The sequence below is a fragment of the Hemiscyllium ocellatum genome, chromosome 7 (genome assembly GCF_020745735.1).
Source record: "Hemiscyllium ocellatum isolate sHemOce1 chromosome 7, sHemOce1.pat.X.cur, whole genome shotgun sequence".
Lineage (NCBI taxonomy): Eukaryota > Metazoa > Chordata > Chondrichthyes > Orectolobiformes > Hemiscylliidae > Hemiscyllium > Hemiscyllium ocellatum.
This window is the reverse complement of record NC_083407.1, coordinates 107022898-107042936: the sequence shown is the minus strand read 5'-3', so window position 1 is coordinate 107042936 and position 20039 is coordinate 107022898. Positions and strand designations below refer to the sequence as shown.

Below are 20039 nucleotides of genomic sequence, written 5' to 3'. Positions count from 1 at the left end.
CTCCACTGCTTAGAACTAAATATTTACAGCTGCAAATTCAGAATATTTTTGTGACTTTGCCAATTTATATTGTCCAGCCCATTGGAAGAGAGACAGAAAATCTCTTCAGTTCCCTGCCCCACACCCCTCAATCAAGTAGCTCTGTGCACTCAACAGCATAGGTTCCCATGAATGAGCTAGCAGCCATTTGACCCATTGAAAATGTGCTGGTCCTTGTCAAGAATGAGAATCCTCCTTCTTGCATGACACTGTAAATGTTTTCCCTTTAAACATTTATTTGGTTCCCTTTTGAATGTTACTGTTGAATCTGTTCCAATCGCCCTTGAAAGTAGCACATTCCAGAGATATTAGCTCACTTCATTTTAAAGATAGAAAAGTATCCTCAAACTGTCTGCTCATTTTGCCAGTCACCTTAAAGCAACACCTTCCAGTTACTGACCCTTTCGTTACCAGCAATGGTTTTATTCCACATCTACTCAATCAAAACCAGCATGCTTTTGAACACCCCACACATACTATTTTAGCCTTCTGTGTTCTAAGGAGAGCAACACCAGTTTCTCCACATAACTGAAGACTGGCAGAAAGTTAAAAATCACAACACCAGGTTATGGTCCAACAGATTTAATTGGAAACACTAGCTCCTTCACCAGGTGGTTGATGAAAGCGAGTGCTTCCAATTAAATCTGTTGGACTATAACCTGCTGTTGTGTGATTTTTTAAACTTTGTATACCCCAGTCCAACACTGGCATCTCCAAATGAAGACCGGCATGCACTGGCAACATTCCAGGCTTCTGCGCCCTTGGAATTTTCTTCCTTGGAAAGGACATTGTAAAAACCCATCTGATTCACAACAATCCATGGTAGTTTTAAGATCACTGTCACGGCAGCTAACTTTCAATTTCAGATTTATTAGTTGATTTTAAATTCTGCCAGCTCCCCTGAAAAGATTTGAACCTGTAACTTCAGGGGATACCCTGACCAATGACATTACCACCATGGCACCATCTCCTCTGCGGTACCCATTAATGAACGAAATACTCTTGATGAAGTCTAATGAGTGATATGCCTAATAGTTTGGCATAACTTCCTTATATCTGTAATCTAATCATTAAGTCAAGAAACTCATTTTCTTTACGTCAAAATAAAACAGCATTCTCAACTTGCCCACTCACCTTCAAAGAACAGTATGTACACATCAGTGTCTCAGGTTTCTCTCTTTCTGTACTATCTTTAAAATTACACAATTCAGCTCATTTTGCTTCACCTCCATTATTCCTACCAAATTGTATCCTGTCAGACTTCTTTGACTAAGGTTAGCCCATTTCACCAAGCTGCCAATATTGTCCTGAAACATGTGTTTTGTTTCCAAATGCTGCCCTTATGCCCAACTCCAAGTCCTTAATAGCTGAGCCTCTGGCCAGGACAATTAGAAAAGGGAAAGTTCCATCTTCCCCCAAATCCCTACACCCCCACTTGTGACTGCTGCTTATTCACACAATTTCACCATTGACAAATCATCACTGCTTCTGGTGCAATGCTTCCAAGAAACCGTGGCCCATTACGATCGCTATGTCTCTTGACTAGTTATCCAGCTTTCAGGGAGTTTAAAAATAATTCCTGGATTCCCATTGCCAGCAAAATCCAGGAGGAAAACAAAAAATTCATAGAAGCATTTAAAAACCATGGATTGTTTCCTTACTTGTACACTTTTGTTCATTTGTTGTCAAGTTGCTGGAGATGAAGAACAAAGGCAATGAGATCAGGAGGACAGTTAGAAGTGGAATGAAATATCTAACAATGCATCGAATTGCTGTGTTTAACCCAAATGCCAGTGTAGAGGGCACAATGGCTGCAACGTTTATGGTACATGGAACCATTCAACGAACAGAATATGCTCAGGACTAATACAGAAGAGTCTAAGCAGATCAGAGGGTTAATAAGTTTATATTAGAAAATAGAAGGGGGATGAGAGAAAGTCTTGGGACCTTTCACATCCAGCCAGTTTGGTAGCCACACAAGTCAGTGTGGTCTTGCTCCCTGATCAGTCCTGCAATAGGAATGGCAACTGGATGCTGCGCTGAAAAGAGGTCTTAAACCCACAATCTTCCCACTTGGAGGTAAAAAAGAATCACTGCTGACACAGTTACTTGCCATTGCTCCAAGGGTGGAAGGAGCTTCCTGACAAGTGCTCTTGCCTGACTTGCTGTGTTCTTCCTGCCTCTTGCTTGTCTACTGTCTTAAGTCAGGCTATGCTCTTCCCAAAACTTTGGTTACTATATCCAACAAAATTCAAAATAATAGGTGTTGGGTGAAGATACATGGGATGCTGGGTTATCAGGAGTGGTGGGAAGTGAGGTCAGGTTTGACTGTGTTTTGATAATAACAAACCTGTAGAAGATGAACAGAAAAGATTAGACCACCAGAAACCAGTCTCTAGGTATCACAGCATTTCCCAGAGGGCAAAGTAAACCGATGTGCCTATTCACAATCAGACAGCTCATAACCCTGCTGACAATACATTGTGTTAAAGGAGACAAATGCTGGTTCGAATCCTGCAGGCATCCGTGCATGGTTTTTACTGCAGTCTGAATTCTGTGGCCTAGGGTTAGTAAAGGATGCACACAAAACCTTATTCAAACTAAATGGTCCTTAAAATGGCAAACGCAAGTTCCCCTTCAGAAAGCAGAAATCTCATTGGAATTTCAAGCAGGTGGATCAAACTTCAAAACAAATATCATTTTTGATCAAGCAGCACAACGGCAGAAAAGACTGTTAAATTGAGAGAGCTTAAAATATGGCGGTTGGACAGCACCTTTACTGAAAGCAGATCGTAATGACAATTAAGAGATTTTAAAGTTTTAACTCCGATTCCATTATCCTTTGCAACTCATTAACAAGCAAATCTCTTCCCTCCTAAGAGATAAGAGCCTTGTCCTTTGAGACTTCCAAGACTCCTATTCCTTTTAAATACCACATGCCCAATCTTTTCTGAAGCATATTCTCAAAGCTGTCCACCCAACCATACAGTGATGTGCTATACTCTACGTGTCTCTCACAAACACACGCGTGACTCTGTTATGACAATCATGTTCACTACAAAAACACCTCAGCTGGTTGGCAAACAGAAGTCAGCACTGGGGTATAAACCGCTGACTGTCTGATGACGGAAGCTGTTTTGATACTTGTCTATTAATTAAGACATGATTAATGGCATGTATGGATTCGCAATCAAAAAGAAACAACCTTGCATTTACACAGCGCCGATCATAACCTCAGGATGCAACCGAGTGACTACATTTGAATAGAAGTCAAATATAAGCCATAGCTATTAATTTAACCGGGGGCAGTATTTGTAAAGGAATAAGACTGTTATTTTCTGGGTCTGTAGATTGTGAAGGAGCAAAAATGGCCTTTGCAGTGATAAGTACTTCTTGTCAGATGTGGGAGTTTAAAGAGAGTTTAAGGGTTACTGCGGATTATATCTGCCATAAATGCGGTTGGATGCGAATCTTATCAGATCGAGTGGATCGGTTGGAGAGACAGATAGAAGCGATGAGGAATTTGCAATAGCAATACTATGTGATGAATGGCAGATATAGGTAGGAGGGAAAGTCTCAGATACACAGTCACATAGATGGGTTAACTCCAGGAAGGGTAAGAGAGGTAGGCAGTTAGTGAAGGAATCTTTTGTGGATATACCCAAATCAAACAGGTATGCTGTTTTGGAAAATGTAGGGGGTGATGGATTCTCAGGGGAACTTAGCACAAACAGCCATGTTTCTGGTGTTGAGACTGGCTCTAATGCAATGAGGAGTATGTCGACTTCCAAGAGATCAATTATGTTAGGGGATTCTGTAGTTAAAGGTACAGACAGACGTTTCTGTGGCCAGCAGAGAAAAAGCAGAACGGTGTGCTGTTCCCCTGATGCCAGGATCAAGGATGTCTCTGAGAGGGTGCAGAATGTTCTCACGGGGGAGAGGGGCCAGCAGGAGGTCATTGTCCACATTGGAACCAATGACATAGGAAGGGAAAAGGTTGAGACTCTGAAGGGAGATTACAGAGAGTTAGGGAGAAATTTAAAAAGGATTTCCTCAAAAGATAGTAATATCTGGATTATTCCCAGTGCTACGAGCTAGTGAGGGCAGGAATAGGAGGATAGAGCAGATGAATCCATGGCTGAAGAGCTGGTGTATGGGAGAAGGATTCACATTTTTGTATAATTGGAATCTCTTTCGGGGTAGAAGTGACCCATACAAGAAGGACGGATTGCACCTAAATTGGAAGGGGACCAATATACTGGCAGGGAAATTTGCTAGAACTGCTTGGAAGGATTTAAACTATAAGGTAGCGGGGGTGGGACCCAGGGAGATGGTGAGGAAAGAGATCAATCTGAGACGGGTACAGCTGAGAACAGAAGTGAGTCAAACAGTCAGGGCAGGCAGGGACAAATTTGGACTAATAAATTGAACTGCATTTATTTCAATGCAAGGGGCCTAACAGGGAAGGCAGATGAACTCAGGGCATGGTTAGGAACATGGGACTGGGATATCATAATTATAGAAACATGGCTCAGGGACGGGCAGGACTGGCAGCTTAATGTTCCAGGATACAAGTGCTACAGGAAGGATAAAAAGGGAGGCAAGAGAGGAGGGGGAGTGGTATTTTTGATAAGGGATAGCATTACAGCTGTGCTGAGGGAGGATATTCCTAGAAATACATCCAGGGAATTTATTTGGGTGGAACTGAGAAATAAGAAAGGGATGATCACCTTATTGGGATTGTATTATAGACACCCCCCCAATAGTCAGAGGGAAATTGAGAAACAAACTTGTAAGGAGATCTCAGCTATCTGTAAGAATAATACGGTAGGGGATTTTAACTTTCCAAACATCGATTGGGACTGCCATAGTGTTAAAGGTTTAAATGGAGAGGAATTTGTTAAGTGTGTACAAGACAATTTTCCGATTCAGTATGTGGATGTACCTACTAGAGAAGGTGTAAAACTTCACCTACTCTTGGGAAATAAGGCAGGGCAGGTGATTGAGGTGTCAGTGGGGGAGCACTTTGGGGCCAGTGACCATAATTCTATTTGTTTTAAAATAGTGATGGAAAAGGATAGGCCAGATCTAAAAGTTGAAGTTCTAAATTGGAGAAAGGCCAATTTTGATGGTATTAGGCAAGAACTTTTGAAAACTGATTGGAGGCAGATGTTCACAGGTAAAGGAACTGGAAAATGGGAGCCTTCAGAAATGTGATAACAAGAATCCAGAGAAAGTATATTCCTGTCAGGGCGAAAGGGAAGGCTGGTAGGTATAGGGAATGCTGGATGATTAAAGAAATCGAGGGTTTGGTTAAGAAAAGAAGGAACCATATTTTCAAGTGTCAACAGGATAGATCGAGTGAATGCTTAGAAGAGTATAAAGAAAGTAAAAGTGTACTTAAGAGGAAAATCAGGAGGGCAAAACGGGGACATGAGATAGCGTTGGATTCTCCTTAACTATATTTGTAAAAACCTTTTGGCAAATACATTAAGGACAAAAGGGTAACTAGGGAGAGATTAGGGCCCCTCAAAGATCAGCAAGGTGGCCTTTGTGTGGAGCCACAGAAAATGGGGGAGATACTAAATGAATATTTTGCGTCAGGTTTTACTATGGAAAAGGATATGGAAGATGTAGACTGTAGGGAAATAGATGGTGACATCTTGCAAAATGTCCAGATTACAGAGGAGAAAGTGCTGGATATCTTGAAACGATTAGAAGTGGATAAATCCCCAGGACCTGATCAGGCGTACCCGAGAACTCTGTGGGAAGCTAGAGAAGTGATTGCTGGGCCTCTTGTTGAGATATTTGTATCATCGCTAGTCACAGGTGAGGTGCCGGAAGACTGGAGGTTGACAAACATAGTGTCACTGTTTAAGAAGGGCTGTAAAGACAAGCCAGGGAACTATAGAACGGTGAGCCTGACCTCGGTGGTGGGCAAGTTGTTGGAGGGAATCCTGAGGGACAGGATGTACATACATGTATTTGGAAAGGCAAGGACTGATTCGGGATAGTCAACATGGCTTTGTGCATGGGAAATCATGTCTCACAAACTTGATTGAGGTTTTTGAAGAAATAACAAAGAGGATTGATGAGGGCAGAGCAGTAGACCCGATCTATATGGACTTCAGTAAGGCATTCGACAAGGTTCCCCATGGGGGACTGATTAGCTCTCATGGAATACAGGGAGAACGATCCATTTGGATACAGAACTGGCTCAAAGGTAGAAGACAGGAGGCCTGTGACCAGTGGAGTGCCACAAGGATCAGTGCTGGGCCCTCTACTTTTTGTCATTTACACAAGCGCAGCAGGTCAGGCAGCATCCAAGGAGCAGGAGATGACACCAAAATTGGAGGTGTAGTGGATAGCAAAGAGGGTTACTTTAGATTACAACAGGATCTTGCCCAGATGGGCCAATGGGCTGAGAAGTGGCAGATGGAGTTTAATTCAGATAAATGAGAGGTGCTGCATTTTGGGAAAGCAAATCTTAGCAGGACTTATACACTTAATGGGAAGGTCCTAGGGAGTGTTGCTGAACAAAGAGACCTTGGAGTACAGTTTCGTAGCTCCTTGAAAGTGGAGTCGCTGGTAGATAGGATAGTGAAGAAAGCATTTGGTACATTTTCCTTTATTGGTCAGAGTATTGAGTACAGGAGTTGGGAGGTCATGTTGCGGCTGTACAGGACATTGGTTAGCCACTGTTGGAATATTGTGTGCAATTCTGGTCTCCTTCCTATAGGAATGATGTGAAACTTGAACATGTTCAGAAAACATTTACAAGGATGTTGCCAGGGTTGGAGGATCTGAGCTACAGGGAGAGGCTGAACAGGCTGGGGCTGTTTTCCCTGGAGCATCAGAGGCTGAGGGGTGACCTTATAGAGGTTTACAAAATTATGAGGGGCATAGATAGGATAAATAGACAAAGTCTTTTCCCTGGGATTGGGGAGTCCAGAACTAGAGGGCATCGGTTTAGGGTGAGAGGAGAAAGATATTAAAAAAAAAAGAGACCAAAGGGGCAACTTTTTCATGCAGAGGGTGGTACGTGTATGGAATGAGCTGCCAGAGGAAGTGGTGGAGGCAGGTACAATTGCAACATTTAAGAGGCATTTGGATGGGTATATGAATAGGAAGGGTTTAGAGGGATATGGGCCAGATGCTGGCAGGTCGGACTAGATTGGGTTGGGAAATCTGGTCGGCATGGACGGGTGGGACCAAAGGGTCCGTTTCCATGCTGTACATCTCTGTGACTCTAAGTCATTGTCTGAAATGCTGGGAAAGGCAACAACTAATTTGCACAGACAACTCCCTCAGACAGTAGTGTAATAATCCAGTTCAGGTGATTTTGTTTAAAGTTTAGGAATCTCCATCCTAAACCTTTGAAAAGAGCAGGACTTTTACATCCACCCAAGCGAGATAGTTCAGCACCTTTAGGAGGCCACTGGACAGTGCAGAGTTCCTTTTGTGCTGCACTGGAGTGTTAACCTAAATTTGTGCATTCTATGCCCTGAATCTGCAAATTTATGACTCGGGTATGAGGGCCAAGCACATCTTCATATAAAGAATAGTGAAAATCTGGAATACACTCCTAGCTGGGAGGAGGGGAAGGCAGGTGAAAATTCCACAATGGAGATGAATAGACATTTGTGAAGTAACAGTATTATGAAATACCATATCAAAGTGGTAGATGGAGTTAAGAGTGTGTTCAGGCATGACCTAGTCCAAAAATGTGCAGGTTAGATGTATTAGCCAAGGAAAATGCAGGGTTACAAGAACAGGGTCGTTGGTGGGACTGGGTGGAATGCTCTTTGGAGAGTCAGTGTGGATTCAATGGGCCAAATGACCTGCATTGACAATGTAGGGATTCTATTATTCTATAATTAACAAGGTCATGGAAATTAATTTTCCAAACTTGCCTAACTCATGTTCTATACAGTGACAGAACTGTACCACAGTACCATATCCTGTTTATAATGACAAATATCTACCCAGTATTGTACCCATTATACACTGATAGACGTACACCCACTAGTATGCACCCCAGTCACATACAGTACAGTAACAGACCCATATCTATCAGTAAAATGCAAAGTCACCATGGTCCTGAAGGATTATAGAGCTGCTCTCTTATTACAGAGAATGAAACAACTGGTGAGGTTTAACCTGAGGGTCGCCACACTGGAGGTGAGAGGACAGATAGAGAATGACAGTCGTTTATGGTCACCTCAGCCAGTGTGGGATTTGAATCCATGTTGTTAGCATTACTCTGCATCACAAACCAGTTTGTCCAGCCAATGGAGTTACGGTAGCATATCCATAGTTATACAGTGACAGACCTGCACCTACCAGTGCTGTACATGACAGGTCTGTCTCCATCACACTGCACCTACTGTTATATCACGTAAGACTGATATGCACCACTTCTGACTCCTGGTGTTATAGAGTGTATTCAATAGTGTACCTGTGTTATATGGCAGCAGACCTGTATCTACTAACATTGTAATCATTGACACTGTCCCTATGTCCATGTTATATAGTGTCAAACCTGTCCCAGCCACAAATGACCCAGTATAATACAATGACAGAGCTGTAAGAAAATGAAAGTGAAATGTTCCTGGAAGATTAATTTCTTGAGTCAACAAGAGAATCAATGTAATGATTGGAAAGGAGTTTGAATTAGTCAATAATCTAATAGAATGGGAACACCTTGCTAACAGTGACTATAAAATGATGGAGTTTGATATTAAGTTTGAGAGAGATTGAAAGAGTATTCAAAGTTTTAAGTTTAAGTAAATCTGACTTTGGGAGGATGAGGTGGGAATTAATGGGGAGATATTGGTGTTATGACGATGCCACTGAACTAGTAATCCAGAAAGCCAGGCTAATGGCTTGGGAACATGAGTAGGAGTCCCACCCCAGCACCTGGTGAAATTTGAAATTAATAAAAAATCTGGGATAAAAACCAGCCTATGATGACAATTTACTACATATCCTTGAAGGAAATCTGTCATCCTTACTTAGTCGACGTTTACATGTGGTTGAATCTTGACTGCCCTATGGGCTGAGAGATGGGCAGTAAATTCTGCCACAGCCAACAATGCCCACATCTCAATTAAAAAAAAAGTGACCACATTTCACACAGCAGAACCCCAAATGATAAAACTTTGGATGCACAATTGGAATGTTGAAAATATTTAGTAGAACATAGGACATGTACACTTTCTTTAAAATCTAACTAAACAGGTTGATAAGAGAAGGGAAATATTAAACTAATTCTGAAAACAGTGAGGACCCGCACCATCTGCCAAAGATATTAAGAGCAGCAAAGTGATACAGAAGAAATGGTAAATGTTGCAAAAAAAGGAATGAGACAAATATCAGTATATTGAAGGTAGCACTACACGGGTTAATATTATAAGAGCTGAAAATGTGTTGTGGAAAAGCGCAGCAGGTCAGGCAGCATCCAAGGAGGAGGAGAATTGACGTTTCAGGCATGACCCCTTCTTCAGGAATGAGGAAAGTGTGCCAAGCAGGCTAAGATAAAACGTAGGGAGGAGGGACTTGTGAGAGGGGCATTGGCAATGCGATAGGTGGAAGGAGGTTAAGGTGAGGGTGATAGGCCGGAGTGGGGGTGGGGGCGGAGAGGTCAGGAAGAAGATTGCAGTTTAGGAAGGTATTGCTGAGTTCGAGGCAAGGTGAGGGGAGGGGAAATGAGGAAACTCATCTTCCACCTAGGAACCCTCCAATCACAAGGGATGAACTCAGATTTTTCCAGTTTCCTCATTTCCCCTCCCCCCACCTTGTCTCAGTCCCAACCCTCGAACTCAGCACCACCTTCCTAAACTTGGCACACTTTCCTCATTCCTGAAGAAGGGCTCATGCCTGAAACGTCGATTCTCCTGCTCCTTGGATACTGCCTGACCTGCTGTGCTTTTCCAGCAACACATTTTCAGCTCTGACCTCCAGCATCTGCAGTCCTCACTTTCTCCTTAATATTATAAAGAGACTGGTTAATACTAATATAGACTGCTTAATGAAAAACATGAGCAATACTGTAGTTGCAAATTAGGAACTTGCAGACTTACAAATATCTGCTTTGTATTGATCTTCACAAAAGAGGACAAGGACAAAGTATCAGAGGCACTGGGGAAAACAAATCACTCAAGGAATTAACTAGATTCAATAAAAATAAAACAAAACCATTGTAATGGAAAAAAAGACATACAAATTCCCAGGACCTTACCAATTCTAATCCCTAGGAGACGTGGGTGAGAAAATTATTAGTACATTCATCATGATCACCCAAAACTCTCTTCTCAGGAACTGTCCCTGACAATTGGAAAACTGCCAACGTCTGTCCATTATTTAAGAAGAATATTGGCGATAAACTGTAAGATTATAGGCCCATTTGTCTACTCATCAGTTCTTGGGAAGTTACCAAAATCTAATATTTAAGCACACACTGACTAAGGACTTGTACAAATTAGAACCAATGAGATAGTCAGTATGGTTTTGTAAAGGGCATGTCAAGTTGAATGAACCTACTTGATCAATTTTGTTTTAGGAAGCCAAAAATCTGGTCAGCAAGGAAATGCTTGTGAATTTCATTTATATGGTTTTCCAGAAAGGAAGCCAAGGCAACATCCTACATAAGAAACACAATATTCCAGACAACCTGTTGACATGTGCAGGGAATTGCTGAGGAGATTGGAAGTCAGAGGGTAAGGATCATATATGTGCACTCAGACAGGATATGATCAGTGATGTCCCCAAATATCTGTACTGGGCTCTCAGATTTTCACTATATTTATTAATGACGAGGATGAGGGAATCAGCACTTTTATATCTATGTTTGCAGTCTGCAACATGTTAGGACTCTCATTCCTTAAGTAGATGGCAGCAGAAAGTTGCAAAGAGACTTGAATACATTGAGTGGGCAAAACTGTGGCAGATGGGCCACAATATGGATAAACAACAGGTCACCTGCTAATGAACATTACCTTTATCTCAAGGGGACTACAATGTAAAAGTGGTTAAAGTGTAACTGTGCAGAGGCTCTGGTCATAGCCTATCTTGAGCCCAGCACTCAGTTCTGAGCACTGTTCTTCAGAGGAATATATTAGCCTTGGAAGATGTGGCATTTCAGAATCATGTCAGTGCTAGAAAGTTTAATTAGGAGGTCAGGTTACATAGACTAGGCATGCATTCCTTCCAGTATTGAAAATTAAGGAGTGATGCAGTTGAGGAGTTTAAAAAGAAAGGATAATAGGTAGTAACATGGTGAAGAGAAAGAAAAACTGAAATCCTTCCTGTAATAGGGGAGGAAGTGTGAAGAACAAGGAGCTGGAGATAAGCTTAAAATTAGGAGGAGAAAGTGAGGTCTGCAGATGCTGGAGATCAGAACTGAAAATGTGTTGCTGGAAAAGTGCAGCAGGTCAGGCAGCATCCAAGGAATAGGAAATTCAACGTTTCCGGCATAAGCCCTTCATCAGGCTTCCTGATGAAGGGCTTATGCCCGAAAAGTTGAATTTCCTGTTCCTTGGATGCTACCTAACCTGCTGCGCTTTTCCAGCAACACAATTTCAAGCTTAAAATTAGACCAAGGTTATTCAGAGGTAATTGCAGCTAGTGTTTCTTCACACAACAATATAACAGAAATCTGAAATCCTTCTCCCACGAAGCAGATGAGCTTCTGAGTTAATAGAAATAGTCAAAAATGGAGAGTGATAAATTTCAGTTATAAAACCAAGGAAGATAAGTGGTGCAATGATACAGACTAGCTAAAATGTGCTAATATTGAATGGTGGAGCAGTTCAGAGGAGCTGAATGCTCTACCTTTGATGCGAACACAATTTCAATATTCTGACTGTATCCCAGTGTTGCACAATGACAGTACCCAGTCATACCCTGGTCCAGTGTCATACAATAATATCTGTAGCTTATGCTGTATCTTATTGTTAGACTATAATGTATCAGTACCCACTGAACCATACTCCATTGTTATACAGTAACGCACCAGAACCTGATACTATATCTGTTATATAGTGACACCAGTACCATATTCATGTTATATAGTGGCACACCAGTATCCTTCTGATACCATACCCGTGCTATACACTAAACACACCATTGCCTGATACTGTACCCACGTTATAGTGACAAAGCAGTGTCCAGCAAAAATGTTCCCCAGTGCCCACCAATACCATACTCCAGTGTTATAGTGACACTGAATCGTGGTTATACAGGGACACTCTTCTACCTGCTAGTTCTGTATCTGTTTTACAGTGACAGATCTGCCTCCACCATTATACCGGTTGTTATAAAGTGACATACAGTACCCAATTTGTACAATTTATATATTAACACTAGTACCCACTGTTACTCTACCCCATTGTTATACAATAACACACCAGCAACCAATGCCATAACCTTGTGTTATACAGTGACACCCAGTACCCACAGTATATACTGTTAATGTTGTTAATAAATCACAACATCGGGTTATACTCCAACAGGTTTATTTGGAAGCACTAGCTTTCAGAGTGCTGCTCCTTCATCAGGTAACTTTGGAAGAGAAATATAAGACACAGAATTTAAATCAAAAGATTAGTGTCATGCAACTGACATGATATATTGAACAAACCTAGATTGCTGTTAAGTTTGTCATCATCCATTCTAAAAGATGAAAGACTTAACAGCAATCTAGGTTTGTTCAATATATCATTTCAGTTGCATGACACTAATCTTTTGATTTAAATTCTGTGTCTTATGATTCTCTTCCAAAGCTACCTGATGAAAGAGCAGTGCTCCAAAAAGATGGTGCTTCCAAATAAACCTGTTGGACTATAACCTGGTATTGTGTGATTTTTAAACTTTGTCCACCCCAGTCCAATATCAGCATCTCCACATCATGTTTTACTGTGATAGACATTTAGTGACAGTCCTGTAACTATTGATATTGTACCCACATTACAGAATGTCATACTTGCACCCACTATACTGTGCCCCTGAATTAGTGACAGACCACAGCAAACCAATGTTTGATCCTGTGTTAAACTGTGACTGATCCGTACCCACCAGTACTGTATCTCAGCATTAAGCAGTGACATGTCCATACTCTATTGTAACAGTGAAGCAAGATCCAAATTAGACAAATACAAGTGTGCAAGCACCAAATACAAAAGTATTTGTGTTTTATATGCATAGTTGATGTGAATACAATATAAAAGTTTAATCCAGCTACTATTCAACTCTACTGAAATCAGAGTTGACTCAAGACCTTGTTGCACTGCCTTTCCTTCTAGTTCTGCATCCTCAGAGATTAAAGCATCAAAACATCTATATTTAGATGGTGCTTTTAACAGAGTGAGCATCGGCACCATAACCAATCACACAAAGGAAGAGATGAGTTGAAGATGCTGGTGTTGGACTTCTTATACTCCACGACCACCTGATGAAGGAGCAGCATTGCAAAAGGTAATGCTTCCAATTAAACCTGTCGGACCTTAACCTGGCATTGTGTGATTTTTAACAAAGGAAGAGGTTTTGGGTAAAGAATTGAATCCTGTCACACCAATCATTTACCCTCTTCACCTGGGGTTTGGTGTAAAACACTGTCATGACATGGTGCTGGAGTCAAGTTCAAGTCTTAATTCAAGAGATCTGAGCAAGGAATTCAAGTTTACAACCCCCAACATAGTAAGGAAGGGGTGCTGTTTTGTCACTGGTACTGTCTTTAAAGATGAGAAATTAAACAAAGGCTCTCTCTGCTCTGTCTGGAGTTCACAAATGATTCTTCAACAATATATCAAAAAACCTGTACCTTGGCCAACAATTATTGCTGAACCAACATCAATGAACGTGATTATCGAACCGTCATTACGTTGCTGTCTGTGGGATCTGGATCAGAGAGAACTGAATGTCATATTGCCTGCATTTCAACTACAAAATAAAACTTTCCATCCAAAACACTTTGCGATGTCCTGAGATTAAAAGAGGTGCTACAAGAGCACAGAGCACAAGAACCATTCAATGTTTTCTTTTGTCTGCAAGTAACTCCAAGAATGTGATTGGCATTAGGACTGAGTTTGGTTTGGGATAAGGAGGGGGTCATAAAACAAAGATAGACAGCTTGAACACAGCACTTTGCAGATCAGTGAAATATCAGATTGGTGTCACTTCCCTGTTCGATACAAAGTCAAACTTGCCATGTTCGAGAGGAGCTGAATAAGCCTAACAAGAGTGTCAATATGTACCATCCAATTCCATCTGCATAGCTCAGGGACAAGTTGGTATACCCTAACTGTTGGTCTATCAAGAATAGAAAAGACATTACATCATGGCAGGTAGAAGATAGCTGCCATTTGGCCTCAGAGCCTGGCGAACACTTTCCTTTCTAATCACTGATCCAAATACCATTTGAATTATTGGTTTCCACCACATTCTCAGATCACAACTCATCCTTTCATTCACTTTCCACCTGCATCTTTTCCATGATAACCAGGTTGGAAACATCTATATTTCTATGTTACTCCCTTTCCCCAGTTAAGGCAACAATTGAAGCAAAACACCAACCACATTCAGCCAGATGGAAACGTTCCAGCTCAGTGGCAGTTGTACCTTAAACAAGTGCCAAAGAATGTTTTTAGACCTTCAACTAGCGGATATGTATGTTATAAGCATGACTGCTAACTGAGATTGCCGCTGAGACAGGTCATCCTCTTTGATGCCAATGGTTACCACACGTGGTTTTGAACAAACAAAGATCTCATCCCGCGGTCTTGATAGGCTTCAGTTGTTTTCAATGAATCTTTTAATAGCAATTTTGGTAGATGTCCCCTCCCATCCGGGATTCCATTCATTTCTAACGAAACTAGAAGCACAGAATGCCTCATTCCCCTCAAGCCTCATTTAAATTTGGAAAACCCTTCAAAGAGGATTTCAGTCTAAAATCTAGACTGACATTCCAGTGCAAAACTGATGGAGTTCTGTATTGACCAGGATGCCATCTTTCTGATAAGATATTAAACAAAGGCCCCCACTTGCCTTGAAAGACCCCAAAGCACCAGTCTCTCGGCCTAACTAGCATTACTCAAAACATGTTATTTGGTCGTTATCATATTAATGCTTGTGGGGCTTGCTCTGTGAAAGACAGCCTCCATGATTCGTACTTTATAACAATAACTGCACTTTGAAAGGTCCTTGGGCTAGGAGCACTTTTGACTGTCCTGAACTTATGACAAGATGCAATGTAAAACAAGTCTTTATTTCTAAAAGCAAGCCATGGATATAGTACAAGGTTGGGAAAATACAAACCAATAATTCAGGCAAAGCAAATATTTTGTCATCACAAATGCAGTGCACAGTTGGCTTTTGTTTTTGGAAGGAGAAATCTGAAACATTGAATAGATTTCTGGGCAAGAGAGTGAACACAAAGATTTTTACATGCGGATTTGATATCCATTGGGGAGCTGGGAATAAACAAGATAATCTGAAATGCTTACTTCATCGTCATTGGAAAAGTGAACTTAGTGAGTGGCCAAAATGGCTAGTTAGGGTTAATGATGCTCACAAACGAAAACTCAACACCCTTAATGCTAATTCCGGGTCAGATAGGTGGAGGTTAAAGGATGGATGGATAGATAGATAAAAGTAGACAGGAACGAAAAAAGGAAATGGATTGAAAGAAATGGGAGGGGGTGAGAAAGGTAATTTTTCGACTGTCTTTTCAAAATGATACTGGCAATTCATTATACTGAGGATGGCATTGGGAAACAGTACAAACATAAAAGGCCACTCAGCCCAGCAAAGCTTCTTCTACAAGCTGCTGGGTACCTTAACTTCACTTACTCACCTGTTCTCCATTTTTATTTGATATGGAGTACCTCAAAAATTTATCAGTCTCCAGAGCTCCAATCAATCCAGCATCTACAGCCCACGTAGTGACGGAACACACACAATTTCTACAAACATATTTGTGAAGGAGCCTTTACATCTAAGATTATAGCTCATTGCCCTAGACTTCTATACAAGGAAGTTTCCAATTATCAAAACCTTATCATGTTAAAGACCTCCATTAGAGGACAAGCCTGGTCTGTGCAATCTGTCCTCCTAATTTAACCTGTTGTAGCTTCAATACCATTCTGGCGAATGAGCAACCCCTTCATCAAAGCAATAATGGCAGAATTCTTCAACCAATTTGACTATTGAGAATTGTCTAACAAAATGCACATCCCAAAAGGTTACTTGAGGAGAAAATAAATGGCTGTTCTTCCCTCTTCAACCATCACAATACTCATCAACTGTGAAATCCTGATGAGATTTAAAGTGGCTGTACAGAATCAGCGAGTAGAGCATCAGAAGTCACTGGTTAAAAGGTTGCAAAAGGAAATACCAGTAACTAGTTACAACACAGCAGAGATGCAATGTATCACAGCCATTGAAATTGCTACAGGTTATAGCCAACATAGGTTGAAATTTTAAGAACACCTTAAGCAAAGCCATTGTTACATTATTGGGGGGGGGGGAAAGCAAGAAAATCATTTTGTATACGTAGAAGGCAACACTGTCTTGAATAATGACTATCTGATAATTAAGCCTACGGCATGCGTTATTAGAATCCTATTACATTAAGCACTAGTTAACTCGGCATTTCATTAATCACGGCTGTATTGTGTTGTCCCGGTCATTAGCATGCGAAGCCGTAAACGCTACAAATCCCCCACTTAATCAGATAGTTGTTACTTTTCATTGAGCACTGGGATGTTCAGGCAGGGCTACCACTGATTTCTTTCCCCTGTCGTGTGAAATGACAAATGCAAAGTCTGCTCACTTACCAAGAAAAAGTCATAGCACAACCTCAGGGAAAAGAAAAACTTGGATGATATTATGATGCTGTTCTTGAAACAATGACAGACACGGCTTTTGGTCAAACGAGCTACAAGGATTCAGATCACAATTTGTTTAAAAGGAAGGAAATCTGAACTGGGTTACTGGTAAAGGTGAAGCATGGGATGGGGAAGTGGAGCTAATAGATTTGAACTTAAAAGTCACACCGGAACTGAGCGGCATTTCTGGTTGTTGTTTATAATTTTCTCTCAATGGCATCAAAATCTATCACACCATTTTATTTTAGTAAATTAAATTGAATCCAGTGTTGTCTGTGTCGCTAACATGTGTTATGATTTTTAATTACGTCTCTATAGCACACCACAAATTGCACTGACAGGCTCCAGTCGCCAACATTTGACTAGATTCATTAAACGTCTCAATATTTTTCAATTTTGTTTTAAAAGTTTTTTCAAGCCTCTGTCTGTGGTGGAGCCAGCAATAAAGGTTCAGTATTCTAACAATTACAATGATTCTGGCTAATGTGAAGTTTAACATGATCTCCCCTTGCTCCCCACACATAGCACCTTTATAAGAAACCCTGGACCGCACCAGATGGTCTTCCCCCACAGCCTGTGCAATAATATTGTATTTAAATAAAAACATTCACCTGCTGCCAGTTCTCCTCCAAAGAAGGCTGTGAAGAAAAATAACCTGTGTCGTGGACAAGTTGTAATTCCTGGAAAATACTGTAATTCGCCAAAACATCCATGGTGGTGATGATAGGATGGGGAGGGAGGCAGGGGATAGAAAGGACAGGGGGTGGGAGAGAGGAAGGGGAGGGGAGAAAGGAAAGAAGGGAAGGGATGATTATTGATGGCAATAAAAAACAGATCGGATTCCTGTGCAATTTGCACCCCAAAAGGCAGCCAGTCTTTGCCAATTCAGCCAAATGCAAAGCTAAACTCTCTTGTTCTTTTTTAAAAAATAATAAACTACAAAGTCAGTGTCTTTGATTTGGAATCCTTCTGCAGACTCCGACGCCAGCAGCTCTTTGGACAAGAATGGACTCAGGGACATGTGATGTCCATGTATTTCCGCATTAGCGATGCTTCTCCAGTGCAATCCTTGCTTTATTTTTTTCTCTCTCTCTATCCCTGCCTCTTTAGCAGAACGCACCACTGGGCTCCAATGCAAAGGGGGAGACAAGCAGGAGAAAAACACATCGTGAACACTGGAGAAAGGAGGAGCGAGCAGCTCCTGTCAATCACAGTGGCTGCCTGCTTCCGTGTAAGGGCGGTGATGTAACTCAAGACCAATTGCAGACCTGGAGGCAGAGTTTATACCCACCCACTGTGCGACGGCGGATGAGACGCGCTCGCTGATTGGTTGCAGCCTGGTCACCCTGCAACCTTATATGGTGTGGTAAGACCATCTATTTTTAGAGCCCTATATAAAAGCTGCAATTGAGAATAAGCCAGCCATAGAGGGGGAGAGAGGTTAGCAAGGTAGCTAGTTACTTGCAGTAGTAGCAAGCTTTGCCCTATAAACACATTTTCTATAATAAGATGCTACTGCTGCAGGGAAGCATCAGTAAAGAGAGTGCAACTCTGAGTTAGTACTGCTGTATCTTCAATAATTCCTGCGGTGCAGCTAAAGTTGCATCACTAGGTATTGCTTCATCAGTGTTGCTTCATCTGTATTGCAATGCTGACGCTTTGGAATACTTTCGGAGCTGCCAGTTGAGTAACTGATCATTAAAACAGCATCGAATTCTCCTCCCACATAGGCAGGTTCGCGAACACAGTAGCTGCTTGACTGGTCATCGCAAATCCACATCAGCACCTCCCCGAAAGTATTTCCACCAAATCCAGGTCCCTGAAGGTCGCAGGATAAGTAGATAAAATAGTAGAGAAGGACATGTGAGAGATTTTCCTTCATTATGTGAGGCGTTGAATGTAAATGTAAAGGTTTTGATGGAACAACATCAAATATAACAACATAGATGACAGGAGCAGGATGAGGCCATTCGGCCCTGCAAGCCTCCTTCGCCATTAATCACGATCGTGACTGATCCTGTCGTCTCCTACATAACCTTTGATCCCATTCACCCGAATTGCTAGATCTAGCTGCCACATGCATACATTCAATTTTTGGCATCAACCACTTCCAGTGATAATGAATTCCACAGATTCATCGATATTTTTGGGTGAAGAAATGTCTCCTGATCTCTGTCCTTAATGGTTCACCCCAAATCCTCAGACTATGACCCCAAGTTCTGGACACACACACCTTTAGGAACATCCTCCCTGCATCTACCCTGTCTAGGCCTGTTAGAATTTAATGCTGGTTAATCCACAGCCTGAATGTTATGTACTGTTCTAGTCACCAAATTACAAGGCAGACAGAATTGTTCTAGACAGTGTACGCGAATGTTACAGGACTTGTAAAATTGCAGGAATGAGGGAAAAATTAAATACATTGGGATTGTTTTCCTTAGAACAATGGAGTCTGGGGATTGGCATATTCATGGTGTGAAGACCTGTCTCCTGTAGCAGAGAGGATACTTATCAAAAAAAGTTTGATGTGGTCAGAAGAAGAATCAGCAGAAACACTGGGAAAATATTTTTCTCCCAGGGTGTCATGGGTGTCTGGAATTCACTCCCCAGTTTGGGGATTTGAGGTGAAAACCCTCTTTTAGAAGGAACCTGAATCTACACTTGAAGTGCCATAATCTGCAAGGCCACAGACCGGGTTCCACACAAAGGGATTAGAGTGGTCTACTGTATTCAGTCAGCACATCATGATGGGCTGAATAGCCTCTTTTTTATGCTGTAACATTCCTATGATTCTAGACCCACATCAACTCTTCCCAAATTTGGATTTGCACCAGTTCAGTCAAAGCCACCAGTTCACAGTCGTTCCCCCAGATCCAGACCTCTACCGATTTTACCTAAACCAGATCCACTCCAGTTCTTGAACTGCAAATATCTTTTCACTATTACCCTGTATATCCTGTATTTGAGGAAGGTAAGAATTAGTTATTTACATTGAATGACTTAATAAAGGTAATCAATTTGTGGTTTTATTGATAAACAAGTAAGAATTCCTGAATATAGGCACAAAAACACTGCCTTAGGTCCCAGAATTCAATTAAAACCACATTTCCTATATTT

The 20039-nt window shown here is 41.4% G+C and overlaps 1 protein-coding gene across 1 annotated transcript in view; it reads right to left on the bottom strand.

Annotated features, from left to right (window-relative positions):
- Positions 1-17965, bottom strand: part of LOC132817590 (Krueppel-like factor 7) — a 135069-nt gene extending 117104 nt beyond the window's left edge. The window contains exon 1 of the mRNA XM_060828096.1: positions 17534-17965. Coding sequence (XP_060684079.1) covers positions 17534-17635 — 102 coding nt within the window. The 5' untranslated portion in view covers positions 17636-17965. The remainder of the gene's footprint in view (positions 1-17533) is intronic.
- Positions 17966-20039: the final 2074 nt, after the last annotated feature.